A 14,664-nucleotide genomic window follows, 5' to 3' on the forward strand; every position below is an offset into this window, starting at 1 on the left:
CATTCTAACAATGGTGTTTTCATTGGTGATCCTCTATCTATACATATTCAACTGAATAAGACCCATTGAGATTTCTTTTTACAGAAGACTGCTTTCTGAACATAAGTCAAAAATCCCCTGTTCCATGCATGAGCCATTGCATGGAATTTCAAATGTCTTCCAGGTTTGTAATTCCATTTTGAGGCAAGCCCATATACACTTGGCAAAACTCCATGAAAGAAAACGTTCACAATAATAAAAACATTGTGTAAGTGGGTACTAGCCCTCATTAATAAAAAGCTCAGCAACCTTTCCTGATCATTGAGGCAACAGTTGGAATGTTAATGTCTTAAAACTAAAATCGGCCTCTCTAAGACATGGAAAAGAATGTACCCCTTTGAATCTGCCACAAAAGGGTAGAATTCGATCATTGCCTATTTAACCCTGGCGTCTGCAACCTTAGACTCTCCAGACGTTTTACACTATAACTTCGATCAGCATTGTCAAAGTCAGGACGATGGTAGTCAAATTCCAAAACATCTGAAGAGACACAGATGACAGACGCATGTTGTATCCAATGGCTCTTGCTCAGTTATTTAAGCCTGATTTTCTCTTGCAGAGATCTGGCATTACATTTTAATTCCAGATTATCTACAAGAAAAGAGTCTTTACCAAATGGCATGATCACCCATGGCATGATCACCCACATAACTCTGAAAATTCTTACCTGGCCAACAATTCCAATTTCAGTAATTACGCACATTTGACTACTTACTGCGTATCATCATTCCTCTTTATCTACACATACCTGCTTACCCTTCTTGAGGCTTCTTTATTCCTTCCCACACTTGAATTTTCAAAAGATTTTGAAGAACCAAACTAAGTGACCTTGATAATGAAATGTGTTTCGGAAAGCAAATGTCAAATGATTTGGGCAAGCACAAGAAAGATCTGACAAGGCCACTGGAGTACTTGCATTTGAGATTACTTGGCTTATCTGGGTGGGTCAGTGAGAATATCCAGATAGATGCATCTCAGATAGGTGGTCCTGTCATAAAGTGGCTTGTGGGTGAGTGTTGGGATTATTTAGAAACATCATTAGATTAATTGGAGACGATCTGGAACTTGGGAGAAGCACTGACCATCTTTCTGGTTGGTTCCTGTTGCCATACCCAGTTAGTTGGATTAACCTGCTTGTGGGCATACCAGCTGATCACTATTTTATTTACAGACCGATTTTGATGGATATACAAGGCAAAAGGTATGCCAAAGACCCATCGCATGAAGGGGATTGACTGACTCGTACTTGACTTGTATTTCATATAAAGGAAAACAGATTAAAGGCCATAGTGTTAAAAATACCTTGGGAGGTAATTACCACGATTGCTGGTGAAATTCTTGAAAGTCCACCCAGTTCAGATTCTCTTATGGCCTCAGTCCTAATGGCAGATTTATTTCTAGAATACCACAGGTGGCATTCCTATAATAACGCTTGCCATTAAAAATATATGTTGTATCCATTTCCAACTTGATATTCATGGTCAACAGGGAAAATATACAGAAGTGGTGCACACAATTAGTGTACAATGTATGTTTGAACGAAATGATTCATTTCCACCCTTGTATGGATTACATGGTTACTGTGGGGTGAGGGCGGGCATCTGCTATTTCAACTTTTCACCCCATCACAAAGTATACATTAGAACATTGTGGTTCCTATATTCAATGGAATAATGTGCGCTTCCCCTCTGTACAGGAAACACCTTAAAAAGCAGATAGGGGCTCATTCAAATGTTTACTTTATGGTGCAGGTAAAACGTGACAGATTGTTGTTATGGAAATCCAAATGGTATTAAGGCATTATTTGTAGTCAGCGGTATACGCTTGTAATACCAGAGAAGACAATACAGCCTAACTTGGATTTGGGAGGTGGGAAAAACTTGCGGTATTCAGAAAATATATTTACATCTCAACTCACTATGCCGCCCTCAGTGACAGGCTAAGCAGAATAGTTTAAAAACACATTTGTGAAAATTGTGTATTTGATAAAACGTTTTGAGGAAAATAGATATTCATGGAAACACTAACTCAATATGAAATATTTGTATAACATATATATTTGTATTTGAAACTAGCACGTAACCTGCTGCAACTGAAGGATTAGCAGAACACTTTAAAACATGGAGAACCATACTGAAAATGTCAGTGTAAATTTGGCTCAGAGTTGCAAGTTTTGTTTGTAAAGGGGTACATTCGATAACTCAGCTGTGGTGCCTTTTGTTTCCCGTAGTGCCAGGTTTTCCCTACCCTGCTGCCACCGCTGCTGCTGCATACCGAGGGGCACACCTGAGAGGACGAGGTCGCACCGTGTACAACACGTTTCGTGCTGCAGCTCCCCCTCCTCCAATTCCAGCCTATGGCGGGTAAGTGGATCAGTTATTATTGGGTGTTTCACCTGCCATCATGCATCCCTCATCACCCCCAACCCCCACCCCGCCTGCTGGAAACAGTGAGAGCCCTGCACGCTGGTCACGTTCCGCCATTAAACACAACTCAGCATGCTACCACCTCCAGTGCCTGAAGACCAGCACCCAGAACACAGTTTTGAAAAATGACTGCAATTTGTGATGTCATGGCTGGTGGCTTAAAGCGTTTCATGTGTCACATGGTGTTATGCTAATTTTCCCAGACACTGAATGCCACAGAAGCTGTAACTGTTTAAGATGCATTGCTGATGACTCTGAGCATCTGGTCATTAAGGAGGCTGGATAAATGTACCCTTTAATACAAGAAAAAACGACACGATGGATACTTATAAACAACAAAACATATAAATGGCCCTCATTAAAAGTTTCCTTGTATCCCGCCAGTAATTCTGTCGGGATACCGGGAAACAGACATACCGTTACCAACGCCTGATATCCTAGTCATTTTGGGATATTCCATGTGATGGCGACGGCAGTTACTCCTCATGGAGTACCATAGGACTTCTTGGGGAGAATTGCAGGTATTTCCAGCAGCAGTAATACCAGTGACGGAAATGCATGCAGTTTTTTTTTTTTTACACTGGGGGCCTGATTTACCTCCAGCTCTTGACTGGAGGTAAATCAGGTAACACCCACTGGCCAACTTGTAGTTTTTCTGTGCGGAAAAATTGGAGGTCACAGAATTACCACCACTATAGTTATGAAATCACTAACCAGCACCAATTCCCAAAAGGTAATACACTTTAGAAAAAAAAGCACCGGCAGAAGGTTTAGCTACTAATAATAGGTTTAGCTGCAGTTAGATAATAATCTAAGGTCTGTTTTAATTTAAAGGTGGCTTTACCATGCATTTGTTGGCAACACTGAAATATGCCAATCAATTAAAGTATCTTTACAACTTCATTTTTTGCAAATTAAGAGGAGATAAGTGAAACAGTTCTTCCGGGGACGGTCTCTCTATACATGTGTATGCATTCAGCGGGAAGGGGCCTGTGACCTGTCTCCATGTGCAATGGCACGGGAAAATGCATAAGACGCTGCCAGAATAGTTGGTGAACACCCCTCTGTCATCAGGTATGATTCATGCACATTGTCAGAGAAGCAACTGAACCTCCTACAAAGCTTGCACAGGTGCACACAGCCTCTGTATGGAAAAAAGCAAAGGCCACAGTCCACACAAGGAAGAAGGTGGATGTCCTGCTACCGCGCCCTTGCAAATCTCAATGGTCCCTCCCAAATGGCTCGCAGAGCAGCAGTGAAGGTGCACCACACAGTGTGTGGAACCATCCAAGGATGTATTTCATGATCTGATTTTTCATGCACAAGTTTCAGTAGTACAGGTATGTCCACAGGAAATAACAATTGTGGACATAATGATAGAAATGACAGAACACGGTCACAGTGACAGTGGACAGACAGAAATTCAGAACGATTCTTGTGGCCTTTGAGAGCATTTGTGTAGGGACTGCATTAAGTTAACCTGCACTCAAAGGGCCTGATTCATGGAATATTTGCCCGGCTCAAAGCGAAATTGCACTGCTGAAAAGTGACATTGCACTACCAACACACACCCTGATTCATGGAACTGTGCAGAGTGTATCTTTGCAGTGCAAAGCCCTGGCAAAGTCAGCGCATAGTCAATTTTTTCAGTTGAAAATGACTTTAATATGGGCGCTCAGATAACTTTGCAAAGAGTGTGGCCACATGTTTCTAACCAAAACGTAGCGTGCATTAACATAATTTTCCTTGCAAGTATACTGAGAGCATAGACATAACATACATCTTTTAGAATAAGACAGAAAGATGATGAAGGCATTAAGGAACAAATAACATAAAAAATGGGAGATCTGAAAGCAGACTATGCTGATGGCATTTGGTCTTTAGCTTGAGTAGCATCCATTAGCCCTGCAAATTAGTGTTCATCTCTCCATTCACTCCCGTATGCCGCATTTTGCAGTAGGTTGTTAAGGGGAAAAAGGGAATAAAAGGCGCACAATCAATCTTGGACACATCTGGTATCCTAACAATTCAGTCACGAAAACATACCCTCATTTTTTATTGAAACGTGTTACTGTGATTAAATGACTTTGGCTCTACAGGAGCATAAGGCGGAGTAGTGGCTAAACTGCCAACTCATCGCCCACAATTTTACAAATCAACAGTGATCTCAATCATGATGATGATAAAGGCACAGCCAAGCAATATACATCCTTCACCTTTTGTGGTAACGTGGGCATAGGGAAAGCTGTACTTTAGAAAGGGTGTGAATATGTCACAATACCCAAAATAACAGCAATAGTTCAACAGTTCCAAAATAAAATAATGTCCAATCAGGATACTATAAAAATTAACAAATCAATTGCACAGCAAACAATTAATGCATTCTTAAATCCCACCCTTGCAAAAAAGTCAGAACACATATGTATAGGCACTCTGGGTACTTTAGCAGGGTGGAAAAAGCCAGGAATTGCAGTAACATCACTCAAAAGGATGCAACAAGTGCCTTAACCAGTCACTGTCACCACAAAAAGGGACCAAGAGGTCAGTGGCTTTCAACAGTACCTGCTTCCATTTCTTAGGTGGTTCGACTGAGTCAAAGGTTCTAAGGCAGCAAGTCACATTGATCCCAGGAGGTGATTCAGCATTGAGTTGGGTTTGATCGTTGTTGCATGCATTTCAAATGCTGTATCGAGTGATGCAGGTTGATGGATTACCAAAAGCAGTTCCATGATGAGCCTGGTTAAAAAAAAATAGTACTACTGCTTCGGGTTGAGGATTGAAGTGATGATCCAATGGATTGATGCAAAGTTCTGGTGTTTCAATGCTTGGGTTGATGACAGAGTGGTTTTAAGTCATTTGCAAGGGTCATTGTTCGTCGGAATAGACGGAAATTACTATGTTTTACTGGGGTGATGCAGCATCAAGCCGGTTCAATAATGGAGCAGTTAGAAGTTGGAAGTTAGTACCAAACGCAGCACTGTGAGTCTTGTTGGGTCGAAAGCAGTGAACATGGTTTGAATGCAGTTTGAAGTTGTTCGATTGATGAAAACATGTACACTATGTGCTTGGAATGCAGATTAATGAAAGGGGTGTCTGGGTAGAAGACCACCCTTTCTGGAAGGATTACTCACTGAATTTCATCAGTAATACATTTAAAAAAGACAGGGCATTTTTACCCTTGCCAGATGTGAATCTTCCACAGCCATCTAAGAGTTAGATTTATAATGATTCTCAAAGTGAAACCTATTGAAAACATATGAAAAACCTGTAAACAGTTTGGGCTTTAGCTATTGGAACAGTTAATCAGGGTCTGGGTTTGAAAACAACCAAAATCATGAAATACTATCATTGGCATGCAACAGTTTAAAAAGGTAATGACACACCCTTCCGGAACTCTCATCTAATAATTAGCTACCTATATGCTCATTAACAATTGACAGTTGTAAATTGGGATCCACATTCTTGAGCACATGTGTTTGATAAACATGTATAGCAGCATTTATATGATTAGGAACACAGTTGCTCCCGGACCACTCTAAACTCGCCTTTCATCATATTGAATATGCATTTAGTACACTGGGCCGAGCATGGTGAGCCAACCTTTCCCTGCAAAATAGTACTGCTTATGCCGGTCATACCAAAATCTACTCAGCAAAAATCCAGAAGGCCAACAAATCCTTGCACTGGAAGAGAATCTCTAAAACCTGTAAGAACAGCAAGGAACTCCACAAGATCATCTCAGAATTAAAGGCCCCTCATTGCACTCACCCCCCACCCCCAACTCCCAAGCACTCTGTGATGCCCACTTGGCCACTACTGTAACATTTCTGTCAACAAGAAACTGCACCATCAGTACTATACTAGCAGCTCCCGCCCCAACCAACTGCACTCCTGTCCAAACCCACTATCCCTCCCAACTGCTGCCCTATCTTCTCCTCATTCTCTCCCATTTCTCGACCCGAATTCCTGAAACTACTTGCTAGCAGTGGCTTGTCTGGATCGCGGGAGATTCATGCCCTCCTGCCCTTCTCGAAGAAATATTTTCTTCAACCTGTGCAGGCAACATTGTGAGATCTATCATGAACTCCTCCCTCACCAAACGTATACTCCCAGCAGCTTTCAAGACATTGCACATCAAAACACTCCTCAAAAATACCTCTTTTGACCCCCTCCTTCCAGCCAATTACAGAACTATTTATAAAAACTCCTTCTTAGCCAAACTTATTGACCCAACTGCCTACTCCGAGCTTTGCCTCTTCACTGAATCAAACCTCCTCCTTGACACCGCCCAGGACTGCTTCAGACACCTCTGAGGAACTGAATCATTCCTAGTGTCCATCTGGGATGACCTCAAAAGCACTGCAAACTCAGGAGGGTGTGCTGCACTTATCCTCCCCATCTCTCTGCACCTTTTGACACCATCGACCACATATTCCTCAATGACAGACTCCAATCACTCAGCATACGTGACACACCACTTTTTTGGATTACCTCATTCTTTGCCCCTGCATATCAACTCAGAAAGCTTCAACAAGTCTAAAACACTGCAGCTAGGGTCATAATGGCTGTTGGCCATAGAGAGTATATTACCCTGCCCTCCTTGTCCTCCAATGATTCCCTGTAGGGTGATGGGAAACATTCACACCTATGTGTATCACCCAACAAGCCCTCCAAAAGGCAGGCCCAGAATACCTTCAACAGAAACCCAGTTCTTACCATCCCAAAAGACACCTGTTGCTAGACACCACACTCCTTCTTGTTATGCCTCCCTTAAAATTGACAAGAATAGGGGCATCCTCTGGTGAACCCTTGCCTCGCTTTGGGATTTTTAACAACCTATCAGGTTGGCTGGGGAAGCAAATGACCCGCCATGAAATGCACAAAGCAACGGAGAGAATAAACTCTATCAGACCACAGGACAGAATCCATGCCACGTCTACGAAACAAGCCAGTACACACAGGTGCATATCACACTCCAGGTTATGGAAGATAGCTGAAGTCATGGCCACCCACCTGCACCCATCTGCTATCATAAAAAACTTTAAGACACATCGCACAACATCTCTGCCATAAGAATGCAGATATACTCTCCAGACTCTACATGGGTAGCTACCAGGAATGTGGCCACCCCTACCTACCTTTGTATTGGCTAAAATGCACATAAGCGTTCTAAACTCCTCTGATGAATTTCCCATGCCTTGGACATCAGTCCCCTGAGGGTGTTCACCTACAGCGCTTTGAGGCCATACCAATGGGAAAAGGCACTATACAAATGAAAAATTACATTACACAACAGTCAAGCAGCAACCAGGCAATAGACATAGGAATCAACTCCTTTGCAACTTACAAGCAGTCCAATTACACTTTGTGATTTCTAGCAGTGATGGCATCTCATAAGGCCATGAAAAATACCTCGTCTTCAAAGTACAGGGCATTTGGGACAGATAAGATGGTTGGACAGAATCACAATTTATTTATATTGATTCATTTGAAGCATCCTACATTTTGCAATCCTTCTTTCATTGATACCACTCTCATAAAAAAGAAATTGAATCTGAATCTCTGAGCAATAGTTCAAACTGCAAAACCTTTCACAATTTGCAATGTTCATTTTGGACTCTTATCCCAGCCTTTCTCTCTTTTGAATGGAAGTGAGCCGAGGCTTCTGAGTGGCAGAATTCTTAGAACGTATTTTTGTGTATTTCTTAACTTTCTCCATATGCCTCTTCAAACATTATTTTGATAGTTTTATTTTTAACCAATATTGATCATAAAGTATAGTTTTGAAGATGAGAATCAGATATAAAGTAACACATTGCAAGTACATATGTTTGTATTGATACTCTTAGTGAGCACTTAATATGCCATGACATGCTCGGGACAGATAGGGCAGAATTACTTGGCACTCATTTACATATGTTCCCATAATGTGGAATTAAATGGGAAAGTGGCTGACCATGTAACCCTCACTATAGTGGTAACACTAATATCATATTTGTCCTAAGAACAATACTTAGTGTCCAACCAAGAGGAACAGAAATTATTGTTTATGTTGCATCAATGAAATGACACACTCTCTTGAGGGATGAACTACGAAGCTGTGTTTTTCAGACAAAAGTGTGTTCACACCTGATATGTAATTATTTGTTGAACTACATAACACATCATGGCACATTTTTCCACTATCAATGAATGTGGATCATCTCAATATTTAATCAATAGTTATGTCATTTAGAAGAGTAATATGATTGGATGTAATTGGTGTTGTATACAATGTACACAAACTACATTGTATAAACGTTCCAACTGATGAACAGCTTAATGAACAAAAAACTATATTTGTATCTTTTAAGAAAGATATTTACATTCATTTCTAAAATTGAACATCTTAATATACTTCTCAGGTACAATAAATGTCTCTTTTTGATTTACATTATTTTAAAAAGAGTCTTTTTTTAAGTATTTGTAATACAGTGCCAGTTTTATAAGGGCTTTAGTTTAAGACAATGGAGTCTCCCATCTACATTTTTTTTTTTTTAATATTATAATTGTTTTTTAATTCTATTGTTTATAGAGCAAATCTAGCACAAGAACCGTGGAACACTTTACAACATGAGGGTGACAGCAAGGGGTGTGGTATTGTATACAGTACACCAGAACGCTTGGTGGAGGGAGAAAAAGCTTCTGATCTGTCCCACAGGTATTGCTGAAAGAGCCAGGTTGTTAATGTTTAGTGGAATTTTCCAGTGATGGGGGCATTTTGAGCCTATGTCAGGACTACATTGCAGAATGTTGGATGGGGCAGGAGAAGTATGGCTACAAGTCTTCCTTTAAGGGCTAACTTAGACTCCAAGTGTGGCGTTTAGCTATCAAGTATGTTGGTGATGCGTTCAAGACTGCTTTGTAGGTGGTACATGCAGTTTTAGGTATACTCCTATGACTAAGGGGGAGTTAGTGAAGCTTGTGAAGTTTTTGAGAAATAAGGTTGATTTGCAGGCATCTGTAATGTGGTGACTGTGGCAGGGTTGGCTGCCTTGAGGGGGCCACATTTGCAGCTGGAAGCCCAGTAAGGAAGCTTTTCCCCCATCAATGTGTGAGATCAGAAGGGCTTGGGCCACCGAGTGGAAGTCATATGTGGGAATGAAGGGTTTGATTTTGTGTAGTGTGAAGATTTGTAGCCATTGGGTTTGACTTTTTTGCCATGTACTTTTTGATGGAAAGGCTACGGGCAAAAGTTAGAGTTTTACAGCTGAGAGGTGACTACTTCCCGGAATATGTAGATAAGCCGTTTTTGCATGAGTTGTTATTTAGTGGGGTGACCAATGAGCACAAATTCACTCTTTTTGAGGTAGATGTTTGGATGTTAGCCACGAATCCATGGGGTCGAGTAAAGACCTGGGTGCCACTGACCTAAAGTACAGCTGAGTTTGTTCAGCATACTGCTAGATTGCTGTGTTGGGGTCGTTTAGGAGACTTCCAAAGGGTTTCATGTATAGATTGCCGACGATTGGGGAGAGGATAGAAACTTGGGGGTCCCCGGAGTTGACTGAAATCGGATATGAAAGAGACAATCTGTTCAAGCTTGGTGTCTGCCAGTTCTGTTGGACTCAAACCATTTTAAGATGGTTCCAGAAATGCCTGTCCGACCAACGGGGAGGGTGAGCTGTTTTAGGTGGTGAACTGTGTTGAAGGCAGCAGATAACTCTAAGAGGACTAGGCTGCAGGAGCCCTCTGTGTTAGTGATTCACAGCAAATTGTCCATCACATGGATGATTGCAGTCTCAGCGCTCCATTTGGGGTGGGAGACAGTCCAAGCTGTCCATTTAGGCAAGTACTTGGCTAGGTCCTCTGGTTCAAGCAAGGGCTTTTTTGAGAATTGTTAATCTGAGACCTGTCTTCAATTTGTTTAGGAATGCACCTTCACAGAGGAGTTTGTTCAGCACTGAGCTAATGAGACGAATTGGCAAAGCTGAGAGGAAGTTGACCTTGCAAATGGGAGGTTTAAGGGAACCAAGTTTGTTTGAGAGGTCCTCAGAAGATTAAGAGAGAGGAGGGTGAAGTTGGTGCAGGAACACAAGCCCCGAAGGGGATGGGTAGGTAATAGGGCGCTGTCTGGTTTTGAGACAGCAAAACGATTTCTGATCGTATCCATTTTGTTAAGGAAGAAGATGTTGATTCTGTCACATTTCTTTTGTGAAGCTTGCACCACAGGAGAGATGTGGGGTTTGCACAGTGGTTGACTTTCTGAATTGTGTTGTTATTGAAAACATGCAGTTTTTTTATGCTGCCTTTTCAGCTCTCTGTCTTAATACCAATTATCAGGGCAGAAATTGACTATTGTCTGAGAGGTGGGCTGTCTGGGATGTATGCACAACTCAATTTTTGAATTCCCAACTGTATATTGCCACCTAACATAGCCCAGCTACAGTTATATATGCCTCATTCTGTTTTACATTTCTCATCTGTTATGCATTCTTTTTTCCTCCTCTGCTCCCTGAGACATATCTGACAGGCAGCTCAAAGAATATGTTGTATTCATTTTAATGTTTAAATGACCCAGAGAGAGACAGATATAAAAAGCTGCCTTCTCTCAATGGGGTTTTAAAAATGTTTAAACATATATCTCTACTCCAACCTTACAGAACAAATCTCCCATCCAGGGAGTGAGTCTGGGGTTGATGGAAAGTCATTGGTGGGAAGCCATTATATATAAGTACAGGGTTACAATCAATTGCATAGGCTCATCTCTGACACTTCCACCAATCAGGTTTCTAATTATGAAGATGCAATAACATGGTGAATGATCATTTATGTGTCTTAATGTAACTCTCTTACGCAACTGTTTTCTTTCATAATTGTTGCATCTCCAATTACAATCAGACAAATTATATCAAATAACGAGAAGCCAAAAATAATGGTACATTGAACAGAAATCATATTCTTTGCAGCTATGTTGCAAATTATCTTTCAGAAAGAAGTGAACACAATAACATAACCCATCCATATGCAGGCAGATGCATCCATTCAGAATTACTGGCATTATGCTTAAATATGCAGTAGGAACCATGCAGTTGATGCAAACACTTCTACTTCTACTTAAATGCCAGCAAACCTATTCATATGCTGGCCATATTGTGTGAGAGAAATCCATCTAACAATGGTGTAGAACCACTGACTTGTTGATTTGTATTAATCAATTAAATGCTGCAGGTAATTCAATCTCAGAAATTGGCTTGTGCTAACCATTGCCCCCTTTCCTAAAACTCTATGATAAAAGCATAGGTATAATACATGTCAGCTGTTAGCCCAGGCAAGCCACAGAAAGGATGTGTATTCTCCCAAGACTGTCTCTGCAGCACCCAGCAGGACAAGAGTCAGTGGAGGATGCTTATCTTTTGATCCTTTGTGAGGTCAGGTAACATCTCTCTCCAGTAGGAGAGCCCCTCAGCAGGAGCTCAGGATTCAAAGGGCACTCCCCAAACAAATGGACTAGTCCTACACCATGGTGTTGCATACCAAAAGCCCTTTGATGCTATGGTTCTGCGAAGGGGCAGGGGTTTACACCATCTTGTATTACTGTGTACCTCACTTTCCTTCCTGTGTCCTATACTTCCTTTAGCACAAAGCACTGTGGGTGAAAAGCAATCAGACAAAGACGACTTGTCACAAGGACTAGGGATTGGACTGCTTAAAGAAGGTTTGTGTTCCCCAAATCCCATGAGTCGTTTTGACTATAACAGAGGGATTCTCCCATTGCTTCTTTGATTTACTTTTGGACCATTCAGTACTTAAGAATGAATCAATTTGGACTTCTTTTGGAACAGTTGATCAATCCAAAGCTGTGAGCAACTGAGGTGAAAGAGTGCTCCAAGTCAGAGGCAAGCTTTTCTCCCCTCCCACTCACAGGGAGCTTTTGGGATAACTTTTTATGATTACCAGGACCTGCACATCTCCCAAATTGGGAAGAGCACATGCTAAACGGAGTTTCCTTGCCCTAGAGCCCCATGCAGTGGGTCTGACCGCATCCTGAGGGCCAGAGCAGCCAGGATCCCTATTTCCACTGCATTTAACTGATCAAACTGCATTTGAGTCATGTTCACCTCAATCAAACCAGAAGGAACTGCTGGTGCTACCGTTGGCACTCATCTGATCACCAAGCCACGGTCATTGCATCATTGAACTGGGTCACTGCCACATTGTCCCAGCAGATCCTTGTTACATGTCCAATCGAAGACCAATGATCCATGCAGACAACTTCAAACCACTGCATTGAACCAAGGATCGAACTTCCAGGACTTTACATTGCATATGGACTCGAACCATTGAACAAACCCGGCTTTCATCATCCTGAAACAGCGTTACTCATTATTTTGAAAAACACTCAATCAACAAATCGTTCTTGGGGATCAATTCGACTTGCATGACTCGATGCCACCTTTAATTGAATGGAACACCTGCCCGATTCTGACACGATGTTGACTCGCCAGCCGGGCTCAATGCAAGTCGGCACCTTCAAACCTTGTTCAACCCACAAGCACCACCATCCAAAGGCTGGGTCAACATTGTGAAAACACAAAAACTTGGAATCAAGTACTCTGAAGTACCCTGTCCCCTTTGTCCACCTTTTGGGACCTGTTAGGTACCTTTTGCACCTTGTTCACAAAAAATACAAATACTTTTTGACCTCATTGAATTTCTTATTTTTTAATGAATGCTGTGTGATCTAGTTACATTGCACATTCCACACAATCACAATCATCGCAAGATATAAACCTCTACATATAAAAAACATCATACAACATCATATTACATCTAAAATCAACATCACAACTATTCATAAAGTATCTTTACATGTTTCTTGTAGTACATATACTAATAACAATACATTACAAAATGAATAAGAATTTACCTAAATAAATCGGGTTTAAATCAGTTTACAGATCATTCATGTGTTTTGTTGCAGTAGACCACAAACCGCACAGAGAAGCAAAAAGACTTATGAACCTCCCCGAAACGTAGTAGTCCCAAAATGCATCGATAGCAAAATTATCATAACTGTAAAGATTTGTACTCAATGATTTCACATAGTGAGGCTTTAAAAAGAAAAACTGAGTTATTAGATGACATGTTTTCTCTAGCGCGGAAGGAGACTGACATAATCTGCATTGCCAGGTGGAACAAGGGATTTGTAGTCTCGGGCCAATCGTCATCAAGGATGGTAACAAATTAAAACTCGGCAACATGATCAATCCGCATATCCTGCTTTAGAAAACGTGATTAGATCTCTATGGGGTTTAAAATATCAAAGCTCAGACTGGACTATTCATCTAATGTGGTTTTCGACCCCAAGTGTGACATTGCATGTATTGCATGTTTCCCCCCGCCAAGCATCCACAGTGTTTGCATCACTGCATTCTGCATTTCTCTTTCTTCCATTACGTGGGTGTTTTTTATTTTTTATAATGTTCCTGCTAGTTAAGTGTACAATAGATGTGTGTCATTTAAGTGCATATTTGTATAGAACTTTGGTGGAACATTGTTTTATTTTGGAACTATTGTAGTTTTGCTGTTTTGGTGAATACTAGCTCACATTTACAATCCTTATGAGAGTGTTACCTTCCCTCTGGCCAGGTTACCAAAAACAAAAGTTGAAGGACGAATATCTCTTGGCTGTGCTTGTGTTTTACCTTTATGATTGGAATCACTGTTGGTTTGCATAAGTTCTGAGGCTTAGTAGATGGTTTAACCACTTCTCATTCTAATACTTAGGCAGAGCAAAAGAAATGTCATCACAAGTTGCCAACATATTCCTGTGTTACTGAATGTGTAATAGGTACACCGAAATCGATACAACTATGCACCAGATTCTGTACACCTGATGAATCTAACTATCGAATAATATCATTCCTTGTGCAGACATGACATGTGCACTATGTAAATCAAGGACATTATAGAGTATACACAAGTGAACACGTTTATACATTGTGGAATGCACCGTTTACACAACATCAGCTGTGCTGCCCAACATGCTATTCATGAGAGACACTTTATTAGGGCAATAAAGGGACACATACACCCTTATCGATATCACAAAGGGATAGGTATTCAAAAGTTGTGGTCCCTCGTATAGTTCAGTGGGGCATGGGCGCAGCAGAAAAGGCTTCTTCTGTACCTAACATCTCCAGCATCCCAAATTGAC

General features: G+C 41.2%; 1 protein-coding gene across 21 annotated transcripts in view; it reads left to right on the forward strand.

The window, feature by feature from the left end:
* RBFOX1 (RNA binding fox-1 homolog 1) overlaps positions 1-14,664 on the forward strand; it is a 1,014,010-nt gene that overhangs the window by 773,346 nt on the left and 226,000 nt on the right. For all 21 annotated transcript variants that reach the window (XR_011303135.1, XR_011303137.1, XR_011303136.1 and 18 more), the window contains exon 9: positions 2,270-2,402. Coding sequence is in view for 18 of the 21 variants with exons in the window: in XM_069646785.1 (XP_069502886.1) it covers positions 2,270-2,402 (133 nt within the window). In the remaining 3 variants the exon portion in view is untranslated. The remainder of the gene's footprint in view (positions 1-2,269; positions 2,403-14,664) is intronic.

This window comes from Ambystoma mexicanum, chromosome 2q (assembly GCF_040938575.1).
Source record: "Ambystoma mexicanum isolate Mex_15411 chromosome 2q, UKY_AmexF1_1, whole genome shotgun sequence".
In the NCBI taxonomy this organism is placed as follows: Eukaryota; Metazoa; Chordata; class Amphibia; order Caudata; family Ambystomatidae; genus Ambystoma; species Ambystoma mexicanum.